At 44.0% G+C, this 19,099-nt stretch overlaps 1 protein-coding gene across 2 annotated transcripts in view; it reads left to right on the top strand.

Annotated features, from left to right (window-relative positions):
* LOC124776708 (leukocyte elastase inhibitor-like) overlaps positions 1-19,099 on the top strand; it is a 216,977-nt gene that overhangs the window by 110,702 nt on the left and 87,176 nt on the right. For both annotated transcript variants that reach the window (XM_047251819.1, XM_047251820.1), the window contains exon 4: positions 11,704-11,911. In XM_047251819.1, the coding sequence (XP_047107775.1) occupies positions 11,704-11,911 (208 nt within the window). The remainder of the gene's footprint in view (positions 1-11,703; positions 11,912-19,099) is intronic.

The raw sequence follows: 19,099 nt of genomic DNA on the forward strand, positions 1-19,099 counted from the left end.
AAAGTTTTGCATCACCCCGGTTCCCAGAACTCCTGAAGATAGACGTTGACTATGGATATTGTATCACAGACACAGTCCCTCTGATTGTTCAGAGATGTCACTAAACCCGCCCACAGATGTAAACAACCACTATTAGACGGTGGGGTTCCGACAGCCGATCAGTTCCAGTCATTCCACCAGGGAGGAGGTACACGGCTCGTGTTGTCTGTAGTTCAACCATGCCTAGACAGTCAATACCGCGGTTCGACTGCGTCCGCATTTTTACTTAATGCCAGGAAGGGCTCTCAACAAGGGAAGTGGCCAGGCGTCTCGGAGTGAACCAAAGCGATCTTCTTCGGACATGGAGGAGAAACAGAGAGACAGGAACTGTCGATGACATGCCTCGCTCAGGCCACCCAAGGGCTACTACTGCAGTGGATGACCGCTACCTACGGCTTATGGCTCGGAGGAACCCTGACACCAACGCCACCATGTTGCATAATGCTTTACGTGCAGCCACAGGAGGTCATGTTACGACGCAAACTGTGCGCAATAGGCTGCATGATGCGCAACTTCACTCCCGGCGTCCATGGCGAGGTGCATCTTTGCGACCGCGACACCATGCAGCGCGGTACAGATGGGCCCAATAACATGCCGAATGGACCGCTCAGAATAGGCATCACGTTCTTTTCACCGAGGAGTGTCGCATATGCCTTCAACCAGACAATCGTCGGAGACGTGTTTGGAGGCAACCCGGCCAGGGTGAACGCCTTAGACACTCTGTCCAGCAAGTGCAGCAAGGTGGAGGTTCCCTGTTGTTCTGGGGTGACACATTATGTGGGGCCCACGTACGCAGCTGGTCGTCATGGAAGGCGCCGTAACGGCTGTACGATACGGGAATACCATCCTCCGACCGATAGTGCAACCATATCGGCAACAAATTGGGGAGGCATTCGTCTTCATGGACGACAGTTCGCGCCTACATCGTGCACATCTTGTGAATGACCTCCTTCAGGATAACGACATCGCTCGACTAGAGTGGCCAGCATGTTCTACAGACATGAACCCTATCGAACATGCGTGGGATAGATTGAAAAGGGTTGTTTATGGACGACGTGACCCACCAACCACTCTGAGGGATCTACGCCGAATCGCCGTTAAGGAGTGAAACAGTCTGGACCAACACTGCCTTGATGAACGTGTGGATAGTATGCCATGACGAATACAGGTATGCATCAATGCAAGAGGACGTGCTACTGGGTATTTGGGGTTCTGGTGTGTAAAGCAATCTGGACCATCGCTTCTGAAGGTCTCGCTGTATGGTGGTACAACACGCAGTGTGTTGTTTTCATGAGCAATAAAAAGGGCGGGCATGATATTTATGTTGAAATCTACTCCAATTTTCTGTACAGGTTCCTGAACTCTCGGAACCGAGGTGAGGCAAAACTGTTTTTGGTGTGTGTATTTGACAACAGTGTCGAATTTATGGATCTTATTATTTGACGCCATTGATTTTATCGCCTAGTGTCTTGCAGATGGTTTTATGAAACTGACGGTCGTATGTGGACCGAAACTGTTTGTTGAGAAAAGAAATTTTATCAGCAGCTCTTGCCGGTAATTCAAGAATTTCTTCACTGATAATATACTTTTCATTTCAGAAAGGCTGGTATCTTCGTTTTGGAAACGCTATTTAGTGTATCATAAACACTCTAGGCCATTTCACTCTTCTGTTTACTTCTTTTGTTGTCCATCCTGTCATTGTTTGCTACTGCCCCAAGTACAAAAACTCATCACCTGATTCTACGACTACATTGTTAATTTGTGCTCTTTTCTTTTCGAATTGTTGGTCATACGTTTATTTTAGTCTTATTGACTCTCCTACATGATTTCAAAATTTCTGTGACATATTATTTTACTTGTTTATCTGCAATGGAGGCGAACAATTTAGTATCATCAGCAAGACGAAGGTTGGTCAAGTGTTTTCTGTTAACCCGTACTCCTTTATTTTTCCTCTTTTAAAGATTTCTCTTGGGCTGCCGACAACTGGGTTGGTGATGTGTAATCTCTCTGTTTCTCTTCTCTAATTCTGAATTTATCGCCATCGTGACGAAGTATAGAAAACTTTAACATTGACGTATAAAGGGTGATTTTTGTTAAATCGCAGTGATCTCCGCTGTTTTATTGCAAAGAAGAGTGCAACAAAAACCTACCGGATTGCGTCACAGATAAATGAGTTTAAGCTTCGGAACTGCGGTGTTACCAGTAAATGATCTACATTTTGTTTACTAAATAATGCCTGTGAACAAATCGCGCTGTACAAGAGTGGAATAGTGAAAGTGATTCGATGCAGGGGCAGGGGATTGTCGAGATTGGGCAGTGAATCAATAGATACCGTGTCGCCTGACCGGATGACTCACATTTCTTGTTGCACTTTGCGGCAGGGAATGTTGGTCTCTTACTATTCATTAAACAATCTGTCCACCTGCCTGGATAGGCTTCAGGTTGTCTGCCCCTTCACTTTGCGATCGTAGATACTGGTTTAGCCGACAAAAGCAGCATTGACGGAAATTCGACTAAATACCTACCACGCAAGGGCCACGTAACTGCAGTCCATGGGTAGTCGTTGAAAGTAAGTCAAACTACCGAGCGCTCGGGATTCTTGCACAAACCGTATGAAAAAAAGGTCAAAAATTTTCTTTTAGTTGGTTTATCGTCTTTAAAGCAAGGAAAATGGCAATCAAGTCCATATTTAATATCCCGACATCAATTATGCAATGTAACTCACTGTCTGTGTAACAAGTTCACACCCAAAAGCAGCCAGAATACATTTAGTCCGACCTAATATTTTAAACTTCTTAATCAGTCACTGACCCACGACTTCTTGCGAGTTAAAACATTCAGTCGTTCAGCAGGCTTCTTGTACAGACATTCTCGCCATAATGTCTCGTAATCTGCACGAAACACGCCACACGGAGTTTATGTATGACATGAAATGTTCACATGCGAATATCTCCTCAAATAACCCACTCTCAAGGCCCTAACTTTCACGAAATACTCACTACTGCAGTCGCTTTTCGTCAATGACAAGAGAAACGATCAAGCGCACAAATTTCTTCATTTTGGTACAAATTTGGTCAGCGCGGTTTAACATAGGTGTTTAACAGAAGACGGCTCCCGAGCGATTATCTTGACTCATAGAGCTTCAGCACAAAGCCCTACTCGAACGCGCGGGAAATGCTGAATTCCTATTGGCTAGTGTGTTAAAGCAGCTAATCAGATCGTCTGGAGCACTTCTATACTCGCGGTATTTCTAATTACAGCCAGTCAGATCACCACAATAAATTTAAACTACAAAATTCCGTAATTCCGAAACTAAATAAAATTTAATGAAATCAAAATACGATTCCTGTCCACAAAATAAACTGCTAATAAATTTGAGACTTGAAACCCCTTCTGGTTGCCTTTTACAAAATAATGCTCACTCGGCAATACGTCAGAAATTCCCCTATTGCACAAAAACTTTCTCAAGCATATATTTACATATTTTTAACGCAATATCACATTCCAATTTTACGGCCCTCTATTCACACTCTGTCTCTCCAAAACGCACACAGCCGCTATAAGACTTAACATTTTATTTTTATATAGTTTTTTGATATTTCTATATTTGATGATAATGTTTTGTTGGGATGACATGAAGAATAAATAAACTCTTCATTGTTATATCACTGATTTATGCTTGTTGTTTTGATCCGCAATTGATGATAATAAGATGAAGCTACCTCAGACAACCAGAACACGATGAAATAATAATTGTCCAAAGCACTTTTAATTACATCAGAAATTTGTGGTAATGAAACTAGAGAAAATTCCAGATAATTATTAATTTTATGAACCTGCGCCCTTGATTGTAGTTTCAATTGATGCTACAGATGAATACATTACAGCCCCTAACCCCGTTTCACAATGCCAGTAGACCTATTATGTGCTTTTAGGTAAAATTTATATCTCCGAAAGTACTAAAGTTATTGATTTGAAATTTCAACGGTGTGGTTGTGTTATCCATAGAATTTGGTATACTAAGTATGACAAGGTTCAATTAATATTTAATAGTACTTATTCAGATTCATAGAGAGTATGTGTAACTTATTACAAGTAGCCTAAGACAAGTAGACACCTCGCTCGGCCTAGTAGCCAGCGTCAGGTGTGTGTAAAAAAAAAAAAAAAAAAAAAAAAAAAAAAAAAAAAAAAAAAAAAAAAAAAAAGTTCAAATGTCTCTGAGCACTATGGGACTTAACATCTGAGGTCATCAGTCCCCTAGAACTTAGAACTACACTACTGGCCATTAAAACTGCTACACCAAGAAAAAATGCAGACGATAAACGGGTATTCATTGGACAAGCATATTATACTAGTACTGGCATGTGATTACGTTTTCACGCAATTCGCGTGCATAGATCCTGAGAAATCAGTACCCAGAACAACTACCTCTGGCCGTAATAAAGGCGTTGATACGCCTGGGCATTGAGTCAAACAGAGCTTGGATAGCTTGTACAGGTACAGCTGCCCATGTAGCTGCAACACGAGTTTATCAAGAGTAGTGACTGGCGTATTGTGACGAGCCAGTTGCTCGGACACCAGACGTTTTCAGTTGGTGAGAGATCTGGGTCGTAACACATCTGAAATGTAACGTCCACTGTTCAAAGTGCCGTCAGTGCGAACAAGAGGTGACCGAGACGTGTAACCAATGGCAGCCCATACCATCACGCCGGGTGATACGCCAGTATGGCGACGACGAATACACGCTTCCAATGTGCGTTCACCGCGATGTCGACAAACACGGATGCGACCATTATGATGCTGTAAACAGAACCTGGATTCATCCGAAAAAATGGCGTTTTGCTATTCGTGCACCCAGGTTCGTCGTTGAGTACACCATCACAGGCGCTCCTGTCTGTGATGCAGCGTCAAGGGTAACAGCAGCCATGGTCTCCGAACTGATAGTCCATGTTGCTGCAAACGTCGCCGAACTGTTCGTGCAGATGGTTGTTGTCTTGCAAACGTCCCCTTCTACGGACTCAGCGATGGAGACGTGGCTGCACGATCCGTTACAGCCATGCGGATAAGATGTCTCTCATCTCGATTGCTTGTGATACGAGGCCGTTGGGATCCAGCACGGCGTTCCGTATTAACCTCCTGAACCCACCGATTCCATATTCTGCAAACAGTCATTGGATCTCGACCAATGCGAGCAGCAATGTCGCGATACGATAAACCGCAATCGCGATAGGCTACAATCCGACCTTTATCACAGTCGGAAACGTGATGGTACGCATTCCTCCTCCTTACACGAGGCATCACAACACCGTTTCACCAGGCAACGCCGATCAAGTGCTGTTCGTGTATGAGAAATCAGTTGGAAGCTTTCCTCATGTCAGGACGTTGTAGGTGTCGCCAGCGGCGCCAACCTTGTGTGAATGCTCTGAAAAGATAGTCGTTCGCATAAGCATCTTCTTTCTGCTGGTTAAATTTCTCGTCTGTAGCACGTCATCTTCGTGGTGTAGCAATTTCAATGGCCACTAGTGTATTATGTGTTTTAGGTAAAATTTATATCTCCGAAAGTACTGAAGTTATTGATTTGAAATTTAACGGTGTGGTTGTGTTATCCATAGAATTTGGTATACTAAGGCAAAAAGGAATACAAACATCTCAAAAATGATATCGACAGGAACTGCAGAATGGCTAAGCAAAGATGGCTAGAAGATAAATGTAAGGATGTAGAGGCTTATCTCACTAGGGGTAAGATAGATACTGCCTACAGGAAAATTAAAGAGACCTTTGAAGAAAAGAGAACCACTTGTATGAATATCAAGAGCTCAGATGGAAACCCAGTTCTAAGCAATGAAGGGAAAGCAGAAAGGTGGAAGGAGTATATAGAGGATCTATACAAGGGCGATGTACTTGCAGACAATATTATGGAAATGGAAGAGGATGTAGATGAAGATGCAGTAGGAGATATGATACTGCGTGAAGAGTTCGACAGAGCACTGAAAGACCAGAGTCGAAACAAGGCCCCGGGAGTAGACAACATTCCATTAGAACTACTGACGCCCTTGGGAGAGCCAGTCCTGACAAAACTCTACCATCTGGTGAACAAGATGTGTGAGACAGGCGAAATACCCTCAGACTTCAAGAAGAATATAATAATCCCAATCCCAAAGAAAGCAGGTGTTGAGAGATGTGAAAATTACCGAACTATCAGTTTAATAAGTCATGGCTGCAAAATACTAACGCGAATTCTTTACAGACGAATGGAAAAAGCCGACCTTGGGGAAGATCAGTTTGGATTCCGTAGAAATATTGGAACACGTGAGGCAATACTGACCCTACGGCTTACGTTAGAAGCTAGATTAAGGAAAGGCAAACCTTCGATTCTAGCATTTGTAGACTTAGTGAAAGCTTTTGACAATGTTGACTGGAATACTCTCTTTCAAATTCTGAAGGTGGCAGGGGTAAAATACAGGGAACGAAAGGCTATTTACAATTTGTACAGGAACCAGATGGCAGTTATAAGAGTCGAGGGGTATGAAAGGGAAGCAGTGGTTGGGAAGGGAGTGAGACAGGGTTGTAGCCTCTCCCCGATGTTATTCAATCTGTATATTGAGCAAGCAGTAAAGGAAACAAAAGAAAAATTCGGAGTAGGTATTAAAATCCATGGAGAAGAAATAAAAACTTTGAGGTTTGCCGATGACATTGTAATTCTGTCAGAGACAGCAAAGGACTTGGAGCAGTTGAACGGAATGGATGGTGTCTTGAAGGGAGGATATAAGATGAACATCAACAAAAGCAAAACGAAGATAATGGAATGAAGTCGAATTAAGAATTAAGTCGGGTGATGCTGAGGGAATTAGATTAGGAAATGAGACTCTTAAAGTAATAAAGGAGTTTTGCTATTTGGGGAGCAAAATAATTGATGATGGTCGAAGTAGAGAGGATATAAAATGTAGACTGGCAATGGGAAGGAAAGCGTTTCTGAAGAAGAGAAATTTGTTAACATCGAATATTTATTTAAGTGTTAGGAAGTCGTTTCTGAAAGTATTTGTATGGAGTGTAGCCATGTATGGAAGTAAAACATGGACGGTAAATAGTTTGGACAAGAAGAGAATAGAAGCTTTCGAAATGTGGTGCTACAGAAGAATGCTGAAGGTTAGATGGGTAGATCACATAACTAATGAGGAGGTGTTGAATAGGATTGGGGAGAAGAGAAGTTTGTGGCACAACTTGACTAGAAGAAGGGATCGGTTGGTAGGACATGTTCTGAGGCATCAAGGGATCACCAATTTACACTCCTGGAAATTGAAATAAGAACACCGTGAATTCATTGTCCCAGGAAGGGGAAACTTTATTGACACATTCCTGGGGTCAGATACATCACATGATCACACTGACAGAACCACAGGCACATAGGCACAGGCAACAGAGCATGCACAATGTCGGCACTAGTACAGTGTATATCCACCTTTCGCAGCAATGCAGGCTGCTATTCTCCCATGGAGACGATCGTAGAGATGCTGGATGTAGTCCTGTGGAACGGCTTGCCATGCCATTTCCACCTGGCGCCTCAGTTGGACCAGCGTTCGTGCTGGACGTGCAGACCGCGTGCGACGACGCTTCATCCAGTCCCAAACATGCTCAATGGGGGACAGATCCGGAGATCTTGCTGGCCAGGGTAGTTGACTTACACCTTCTAGAGCACGTTGGGTGGCACGGGATACATGCGGACGTGCATTGTCCTGTTGGAACAGCAAGTTCCCTTGCCGGTCTAGGAATGGTAGAACGATGGGTTCGATGACGGTTTGGATGTACCGTGCACTATTCAGTGTCCCCTCGACGATCACCAGTGGTGTACGGCCAGTGTAGGAGATCGCTCCCCACACCATGATGCCGGGTGTTGGCCCTGTGTGCCTCGGTCGTATGCAGTCCTGATTGTGGCGCTCACCTGCACGGCGCCAAACACGCATACGACCATCATTGGCACCAAGGCAGAAGCGACTCTCATCGCTGAAGACGACACGTCTCCATTCGTCCCTCCATTCACGCCTGTCGCGACACCACTGGAGGCGGGCTGCACGATGTTGGGGCGTGAGCGGAAGACGGCCTAACGGTGTGCGGGACCGTAGCCCAGCTTCATGGAGACGGTTGCGAATGGTCCTCGCCGATACCCCAGGAGCAACAGTGTCCCTAATTTGCTGGGAAGTGGCGGTGCGGTCCCCTACGACACTGCGTAGGATCCTACGGTCTTGGCGTGCATCCGTGCGTCGCTGCGGTCCGGTCCCAGGTCGACGGGCACGTGCACCTTCCGCCGACCACTGGCGACAACATCGATGTACTGTGGAGACCTCACGCCCCACGTGTTGAGCAATTCGGCGGTACGTCCACCCGGCCTCCCGCATGCCCACTATACGCCCTCGCTCAAAGTCCGTCAACTGCACATACGGTTCACGTCCACGCTGTCGCGGCATGCTACCAGTGTTAAAGACTGCGATGGAGCTCCGTATGCCACGGCAAACTGGCTGACACTGACGGCGGCGGTGCACAAATGCTGCGCAGCTAGCGCCATTCGACGGCCAACACCGCGGTTCCTGGTGTATCCGCTGTGCCGTCCGTGTGATCATTGCTTGTACAGCCCTCTCGCAGTGTCCGGAGCAAGTATGGTGGGTCTGACACACCGGTGTCAATGTGTTCTTTTTTCCATTTCCAGGAGTGTAGTATTGAAGGGCAGCGTGGAGGGTAAAAATCGTAGAGGGAGACCAAGAAATGAATACACCAAGCAGATTCAGAAGGATGTAGGTTGCAGTAAGTACTGGGAGATGAAGAAGCTTGCACAGGATAGAGTAGCATGGAGAGCTGCATCAAACCAGTCTCAGGACTGAAGACCACAACAACAACAAGGATGACAAGGATCAATTAATACTTAATAGTACTTATTCAGATTCATGGAGAGTATGTGTAACTTATTACAAGCAGCGTAAGACAAGTAGACGCCTCGCTCGGCCCAGTAGCCAGCATCAGCTTTGCCACCGTGCGAGACAAAATCTGCTCTTCTCCCGGTTCCGCGGCAAGCTACACTTTCAATGCAAGATGACAACATATAATAATTTGCTGCGTTACAACTTGGTCGATTGTCCCGTCTGGGTACTCCGTCACCCAGCCGAAAGGATGCTCGTAACATACACACTGCCACGGATGCGGCCGGTGGGAGCAATATTACGCTATGGAGGACATTCACCTGGACTCCCATCAGAAATGTGGCAGTAATAGAAGGTATCATAATACCTACGACCACGTGTACGTTTAGCGTACCACTTGCATACTTTCATGCTTGATGGCTTCGCCCAAAGGTGATGGCATATTCCAGCACGATAACTGTCTGTGTCACAAGGCCAGAATCACGCTACTGCTGTTTGAAGAGCATGATACATACCTCGTGTTAATGTCGCGGCCACCAAATTCACACAGTGTGTACCATTCCTGTTAGGACTGTGGTTATGAAAAATAAAAGTCACGGATTACATTCTCAAAATCAACATATCTGATCCCTATGGAATATATCAGCGGCGCTACCGAGCGGCAGGTTCGAGCCCACAAAGCACCGGCCCTTAATTTACGGAAATTACGTGACCTGGGCGTAGATATCTGTACCACATACCGGAAATCTACCAGGGACTTCTGGGACCCATTCCAAAAAGAATCTGTGCTATATTTCGTTTCAGAGAACGAGCAACAGGTTATTAAGCAGGTTGTCGTAACGTTGTGGCTCATCATGTAAACTGAGTGTAAGGCTATCTCAAAACCTGTTTGCCATGAAAGGGTAGTTCATGAACATTGATTGTTCTAACATTTTGATCACGACTTGAAAATAGAGCACTGCGCTGCAGCGATTTCCAAAGCCACTTTGTCCCTTAGTCTGACTGAATTGTAATGACTTCTCTGTGCATTAGGTAATGGTTTTGGTGTTTATCTTGTACATTACAGTTAGACGGATAATAAGTCTACACTTTTTATGACATGTTTATCTCAAGTTTTGTGAGGGATTGTTTCGTTGAAGGGGAATTGTCTTCTCTTGCAAACCACTGTAAAATATTTTAAAATTTCGGAATGTTATGGACAACACCGTAAGCCCCAACACACACATTGTATGGGCAACAGGACTGAAATAACGCCGCTTATTCGCTGTTAATATTGCAAAGAGCTTACCTCGCTTTGGTGTTGTTGTGGTCTTCAGTCCTGAGACTGGTTTGATGCAGCTCTCCATGCTACTCTATCCTGTGCAAGCTTTTTCATCTCCTAGTACCTACTGCAACCTACATCCTTCTGAATCTGCTTAGTGTATTCATCTCTTGGTCTCCCTCTACGATTTTTACCCTCCACACTGCCCTCCAGTACTTAATTGGTGATCCCTTGATGCCTCAGGACATGTCCTACCGACCGATCCCTTCTTCTAGTCAAGTTGTGCCACAAATTTCTCTTCTCCCCAATTCTATTCAATACCTCCTCATTAATTATGTGATCTAACCATCGCTTGGGTTACTGATTGATAAAATGTACGAATTGAGTTGTAACAAAGTAAACAACGCCTAGAATTTTCGTTTACACTTTTCCCATGTGCGTTTATTCTTTTAATCTTATAAATAATTTTTAAGTTCGGAGCCTATTTAGTATCTTATCTATCATTGAAATCATCAATCACACTGCGTAAAATGCTATTAATACTCAGTGTGCACCATTTCCATTAGGACTGTGGGTATGAAAAATGTAAGTCCTGGATTATTTTCACAAAATCACTGTATTTTCTCTGAATCAGCACATAGCTAAAATCGTTTTAAAAGTGTTTTGAAACAGTCACTGTAGTCCTTTTGTTGAATTGCATTCTATACTGTAGCGCACTTTTCTCGCATCTCTTTAATTGCGTCTTGACGGTGTCCTTTCATTTCCAACTTCAATTTAGGGAACAGTCAGAAGTCGGCTTGGGCAAAATTCGACGAATACTGGACGTGATCTAAGCTTGTAATCCATCTGGTGGCCTCGTGCACAACCTTCTCTTTGTGGGCTGGGACATTGTTGTGGAAGAGCAACCAGGAACCTGCATCTCGATATTCGTGTCGAATTCAACGAATTCTCGCCCACAAACGGTGGAGGACTCAAAAAACTCGAAGTTGCCTCGCTGCTCCACAGTCATTAATTTCAGACGAGTGTCACACACATACTGTTTGTTACGTTCGCAGCCAGGACGGCTGCTAACACTTTGACCTTCTACATGGCTGATTCTGAAACGTCAAGGATTCCAACACCGCAACTAACCATGAGATAGCAATGCAGTCTGTAATTTCGCATAAGCAGTCCTAACGGAACTGGACACACCGTGTAATCTGAACTTTTATGTTCCTTGTATTTACTTTTGTTTGGGACTGTAAAGCAGAATCACAGAAAAGTATGTTATTTAATTGTTGTAACTAATAATGAAGATATGGAAAAGGTCTTTTTTGTTGTTAAGACAGAATCTAAATTACAAACAAAACTGCTTTGTGTATAGCAAAGTTTGTGTCTAATGTAAACCAGATTTCATACTTCAGAAATAAGTGTTTCAATTAATGTTCCAACGAAACATTTATACTGATTTATACGTATTGATAGCTCACAATTTGTGATTTATTTTTCTCGTAGGATTCTAGCTACGTAACACTTGACATAGCCAACAAGGTGTATCTGAAACCAGGTTTCAATATTAAAGATGAGTTCAATCAGTCCTCAATCAATTTCATGGCTGGTTTGGAAGAAGTGGATTTTTCAAATGAAGACGAGGCCAGAAAAATAATAAACGGCTGGGTGGAAGAAGCGACACACCAAAAGATAAAGGATATGATTCCAAAAGGTAAGAATGAATTACAGGGCGCTTCAGAGTCCTGTGATGCGCAGTAGATTGTTAATCTGTCTCAGGATATTTGTTGTACAAACAGGAGAGAAGCTTATTACTGCTTGCCAGAAAATGAATTCAAATTTCATTATTTACGTTATGATAATGTTTTGTAACACTCTTAACAATATACTACACTGCTATGCGTTTCATAAGACACTTCATTAAATCTAAGTGCACAACACAGAAACGATATACAAAAAAATTGTCTATGAATTATCAGAGGCCGCTGAAAGTACAGATGGCCATATGCGGATATCAAAGAGAGGAATTTTTTAAAATGTTTATATTAGATTCTCTTCCGTTCACTCAGGATGTCGAATGTGATCCCGTTATGTATCAGATATAGGTCGAATATTGCCGTCATCCGTTGCCCTCAGTGAGTATTAACGTTGCTTCGCGGCGTATATTTTCAACATAACTTCGCTGCTACGTCATTTTGACAGTGGCTATCCTTGCTATGTATGATTACGTGTCACAGAAGAGGTATAAAAATCAGTTGTCTCAGATGCTACTCTGTACTAAGCAAAAGAGAAAAATTAATTAACTACCTTTAAGCCGTCGGCACACGGACCGTGCTGCCGACCGTTAACGTTGAGCGTGCCAAGTTCAACGTGCTGCTGAACGCTTAGGAACGATGCGGCTTGTGCATACGGTACGTGGACCCCAACGTGGTATACGCGATCGCAACGCACTCAAGCGACAGTTGAGGGATCTTCCTAGTTCGTTAATCACACTGTTTACTCAACGAGCGCGCGTAAAATTCCCACGTTAGCTCTATTAAAATGCACATTTCTTCCATCGTCCACGAAAAGGAAAGTACCATGTCCAATCAATAAGGACACAGGCTTATAAAAGTTCCATTACAAACAGTGCGTTACAAAATTGGAATACTTCTCCGCATAAGATAAACATTATTTCATCATTCCCACATTTTAGTAAAACCCCAAGGTCAGTTTTACTTGATCACTGTTGGTACCCAGTAGCAGAAACTTTGCAACATGTGAATTACGAAGTGTAAAAGAAAAAGGAGCAAAATACCTTTATACAAGTAGCGTAAGCTGTCCTTTAGGTTAAGCCAATCGAGCAGTCACCCCTCAAAAAAAGGTGAACTTGTTTTTACATAAAATCAAACATTACAGTCTATACTTATATTAAACTAATAATAAAATATCAGAATCTAATAAAAACGCGAATGTAAGAAAAAAAAATTCGTGTCAGGACGCGAACCACTGCCCCAACAAAACCTCGTTATAATACAGTGATGCTATTCATTACGCTATACCAACATCACCTCCTCTGTATCTAATCATAGTATGTTACCTCTTGCTAAAAACTTTTATTGTAAATATTTTACTAACTGAAATTTAATTTGTACCAGGAACAATCCGTTTTGGGTGGATCTTCAGTGTGTCGCTGCCTTCAAATAGCCTACTCTCATTATACGCAAGTTACAATAATTCTTTTGCCGCGAATATGTTTCTCATTATTTTATTGGAACGAATCACACAGTTAACAACGGGTTCTGCAGTGATTCTCAATTAGCCGGCCGCGGTGGCCGTGCGGTTCTGGCGCTGCAGTCCGGAACCGCGGGACTGCTACGGTCGCAGGTTCGAATCCTACCTCGGGTATGGGTGTGTGTGATGTCTTTAGGCTAGTTAGGTTTAAGTAGTTCTAAGTTCTGGGGGACTTATGACCTAAGATGTTGAGTCCCATAGTGCTCAGAGCCATTCGATTCTCAATTTGCTGGTGTTCGGAACGGCATATATCCATATAGGCTTGAAATGAATGCCAATATGGCGCTTCACAACTCTATACTGCAGGGAGACGACGTGCTTGTGACGTAGGTGGCGTTGTGCCATGTCATTGGTCAACGCTCAGACGCACGCTGAAAATATGTGACACGCCAGATATTGCTCTGCACGTTCGGAAAGACTCCCGAACGTGCTATTCCATGCTGTGACGTCGGAAACTCGGCACGCTCAACGCTCAACGTTCGGATGCACGGTCCGTGTGCCGACGGCTTTAGTGTCCACAACACTTCTCTCACATGTCGGAGGTCCACACTTGTGTGAATGTGTGTGAAATCTTATGGGACTTAACTGCTAAGATCATCAGTCCCTAAGCTTACGCACTACTTAACCTAAATTATCCTAAGGACAAACACACACACCCATGCCCGAGGGGGTACTCGAACCCCCGCCGGGACCAGCCGGACAGTCCATGACTGCAGCACCCTAGACCGCTCGGCTAATCCCGCGCGGCTCCACACTTCTATTCACGAAGTTAATATAAGGAAAGTGGGCCATACAACAAACTTTTTGCTAATAGATTTCTTCAGTTGTAATCTGCCATCAGTGGCCTGCAGTAATCTGACATATGCTATTTGTTGTGGTGGGAATAGAAGGCAGGAGAAATGTAGTCAGATTTATTCTTTATACATGAAACGTTAATAATTTATATTTACAATACGAGAGAAGGAAAGTTGCTACTCACCATATGGCGGAGATGCTGAGCCGCGATAGACACAATAAAAAGATTCACACAAACATAGCTTTCGGCCATTAGGGCCTTTGTCAGCAGTAGACACACATACACAAACGCACACACGTACACTCACGCAAGCGCAACTTGCACACACATCTGCAGTCTCAGAGAGCTGGCAGTGTAGTTTCAGCTCTCTGAGACTGCAGATGTGTGCGCAAGTTGCGCTTGCGTGAGTGTGTGTGTGCGTTTGTGTATGTGTGTCTACTGCTGACAAAGACCTTAGTGGCCGAAAGCTGTGTTTGTGTGAATCTTTTTATTGTGTCTATCGCGGCTCAGCATCTCCGCTATATGGTGAGTAGCAACTTCCCTTCTCTCGTATTGTTACATTCCATCCTAGATTTTCCATTGTTTGATAATTTATATTTGGGTGAGTTATGTTGCGAGAGGATGTAATGCAATTGCTGAAAAACTGGCAGGCACTCGATTAAAGATGTATTAATATCCTACCGCAATGTACTTCTAAAATTCCAAGAACCGGTTCTTCATGGCCGTATCAAGGAAAATGTGCCCTGTGTGAGCCCGCACACATCACTAACGTATAAATTAGGATGATACCAAGTCGCATAAGCCAGGAAATTACTCTTTCAACGCCCCATCTTTTAACGAAGTGCGCTGTTTCACGACATCACTGACAAACTCGGAGGGATCACAAACAGCAATAGTCTCATTCACTGATAAGGCGCATGTTCTAATTAATTCGTCGTTTGTTAGTTGTCTGCATGAGTCTTCCATAAAGTTTGGAATAAATAACAACAATTGTACACAAATTACAATTTATTGACGGCGTCCAGAATGAATTTTTCACTCTGCAGCGGAATGTGCGCTGCTATGAAACTTCTTCTGTGCCGCGCTGGGAATCGAACCCAGTCCTGGCACACACTACTAATTATTGGTGTCAGGCTACCTTCCATTCAGAAAGCTGTTGCAGTCTATAATTTACAAGTGAAATTATTGGTGTGTTCGAATTGGTTTAACAGATGTTCACATGCTTGATACCTTTGCAGTAATGACCTTCCAAGCCATGACAGGGTTTTGATTCAGGGGGAACGACAACATGATGGACGAAAATATTGATGAAATTGGGGAAAAAATTGCTCATATTTAGGACTTCTTTCCTCGTTACTGGAATGTAGTAGACAATAAGGCATTCAATGAAGTTTTTATTGGTTTTTTGTTAAAAATATTAAAATCTTCACTATGTAATTAGGATTTTCCTGAGGCAGCTGTGAAAGGAGGTGGATCGATGGTTGTCGCTGTAACTTTGGTTGTGGTTATCTGAAACACAAATTTAACATATCACCCTGATCCTTACAGATGTAATTTTAGTTCATCTTACGGATTTGAAAATTTTTTTTTGCGAAATTATAGATATTTGAAAAAATGGCCATTTTTGGACCCCTCGTTTTTGGCCGAAAAAGATGCTAAATATCAACATAAAAAAATCGGCTACGAGGATCTGAGGAGAATTCGATTTGCTTAAAGGGAGACAAAAAATCATTAAAATCGGATGAAAATTGTAGCATGGCTGACGACAACCATGCCGAAAAACATGGTTTTGAGAAAAAAGCGTTTTAAGTTTGACACATATTTCTCATATAAAAAAGGGACAAAACTTGAAACATACAGGCTATCGTCGATGCATAGTCCATAATAACTATCGCCCAGCTAGCGGATGGCCGCTTTCTGCTACTTTGACCTGATAAGCCTGCATTTTCGTCCTCAAATCTCTTTTCGTTGCTGAGCGCATAGGCGCATTTCATCGCCTATTTCGATTTTAAGGGCATTTGCCACATGCATTAATGCAATATGGCCTGGCCTGAATAGACATATGGCCGGATGTGAAGCAATGTTGACAATTTCGCATCGGCTGGGTGTTCTTTTTGGAGCGTTATCTCCAAATGAGACTATTGAAACTTTTGTTCACATTTTGAGTAAAACCGCCCAAACAGCGGCCCAGCAAATCGTGTTTACTGAAATCGGTGTAAATAGGGGTGGTGGCATCGATAACGACTTGAGGCAATGGCGTTTTGTGTTATGCACGCTCGGCTTCAAACGCTCACGGAATCGTTGCTTTTTCGAGTTGGGGAACAATTTTTCAATGTATATACATTCTAATTCCATATTTAAAAAAATCGAGTTTTTCGACTGTCATCCTGTCGTTCCCACTCAATGTTGTAAAATTCTTAACTGATTTGGTAAATCAGCTATGCAGTTATAGTTTTTAAAATGGCTAAATAGAACTTCGAAATGTTGGAAGTTTATTATGCAATATTCTTTTCTTCCATTCCACAAGTACCTTCATAAGTTATCGCTATTGGGAATCCATTCGTGGCAAACAATAGCTAACTGCCCTAATAGTAGAAAAATATACAGGACAATACAGAAGAAAATCGTGTCTGATTTTTGTCATCATTCCAGGGTTGTTTGGAGAAGCAAAGCAGACGAATGCTGTGTAATTAAAAAAGAATCATTTATGATCAGTTTACCTTCCACTGCCAAAAGCCGTAAGCCACTATTGAGCGCCACTCGTATAATCTTGTTCTTCTCTTAATGCGTTTCTTCAAATATCCTTAGTGAGATGGCGGCTGTAGATATGACTGCTGTTTAAGTGACTTCTAGACTGTTTTCGTTCCCACAGAACGTTCTTAAGTGGATGGTCCTTTTAAGGACATAGAGCAGTGGTAGACATTTCTGCTCAGGAGCCAATACTGACATTGTGGAGCGGCACCAGCGGCCGCATTTGTACCGATCTTATTATTGATCGGTAACCTGCATAAATTAGTATGTTATGAGCCCCAAGTAGACTAGCCGCAGTCTCCCAACTACTGGTCGCTAAAAGTCGGCACCTCTCGCAACACTTCGTGACGACTGTTGTCTGTTTCAGATTGCTGTCACCCTCAGCGTCCCCAAAGTTATGACACTGTAATTCCCTGAAGAAGTCTTGCTGCGTAGTCTTGTGTGAGCGGATGATTAAGCGATTAATAACAGTAACAGTGTAGGTGTCAGGATGGGTTAAGGAGCGTAAGTGGGCATCCAGGACTGATACTGTTCACTTTAGCACTTGGAATGGAAAGGAGAGTCGCCAAAGAATGGGGATTTATTCTCCTCCTCCTATTCTACGGGGTTCGTTTGGTCGTTCGTCTGCTACGGCCGCGGAGGGAACCACGGATAGTGGCGGAGAGCATTTCGCCCTCAATGGGAGGAGCACGAGGACACGTCCGTAGGACAGGAGCGCTGGTGGACAAGACAGCGATCCGCTGCTGCAGCCACTGTCTAGCCGGCCAACCTGGACATCACGTGACCGGTCTCTGCTCTCCCATTGGCTGGCTTTGAACCTTCTGAAAGTGTTCCTCGCTCAGCAGCCCCTTGGATAGCGTCCCACTCAGCCGAACCGAGCATGCCATCCATCCCTGGTATTGCGGAGCTGCTTATGTAACCTACACTACTGGCCATTAAAATTGCTACACCACGAAGATGACGTGCTACAGACGCGATATTTAACCGACAGGAAGAAGATGCTGTGATATGCAAATGATTAGCTTTTCAGAGCATTCACACAAGGTTGGCGCCGGTGGCGACACCGCCAACGTGCTGACACGAGGAAAGTTTCCAACCGATTTCTCATACACAAACAGCAGTTGACCGGCGTTGCCTGGTGAAACGTTGTTGTGATGCCTCGTGTAACGCACATTGGAAGCTTGTATTCGTCATCGCCATTTACCAGCGTGATGTGTGGCTTATGAGCAGCCGGTCATCCAAGTTTTCTCACCTCCCGCCTAAATGTCGTAGTTGCAGTGGATCCTGATGCAGTTCGGAATTCCTGTGTGATGGTCTGGATAGATGTCTGCCTATTCCACATTACGACCCTCTTCAACTGTCGGCGGCCTCAGTCAGTGAACAGACGACGTCGGCTTCAATGCTTTTGTGCTGTACATGTCCTTTCACGTTTGGCGTGTCACCCGGCATGATGGAATGGGGTGCCATTGGTTACACGTCTCGATCATTTCAGATGTGACACGACCCGTGGCTCTACCCTTCATTCGATCCCTGCAAAACCCTACATTTCAGCAGGATAATGCACGACCGTATGTTGCAGGTCCTGTACGGGCCTTTCTGGATACAGAAAATGTTCGACTGCTGCCCTGGCCAGCACATTCTCCAGATCTCTCACCAATTGAAAACGTCTGGTCAATGGTGGCCGAGCAACTGGCTCGTCACAATACACCAGTCACTACTCCTGATGAACTGTGGTATCGTGTTGAAGCTGCGTGGGCAACTGTACCTGTACACGCCATCCAAGCTCTGTTTGACTCAATGCCCAGGCGTACCAAGGCCGTTATTACGGCCAGAGGTGGTTGTTCTGGGTACTGATTTCTCCGGATCTATGCATGTTCTGAGGCATCAAGGGATCACCAATTTAGTACTGGAGGGCAGCGTGGAGGGTAAAAATCGTAGAGGGAGACCAAGAGATGAATACACTAAGCAGATTCAGAAGGATGTAGGTTGCGGTAGGTACTGGGAGATGAAGAAGCTAGCACAGGATGGGATAGCATGGAGAGCTGCATCGAACCAGTCCCAGGACTGAAGTCCACAACAACA

Source organism: Schistocerca piceifrons, chromosome 2 (assembly GCF_021461385.2).
Source record: "Schistocerca piceifrons isolate TAMUIC-IGC-003096 chromosome 2, iqSchPice1.1, whole genome shotgun sequence".
Lineage (NCBI taxonomy): Eukaryota > Metazoa > Arthropoda > Insecta > Orthoptera > Acrididae > Schistocerca > Schistocerca piceifrons.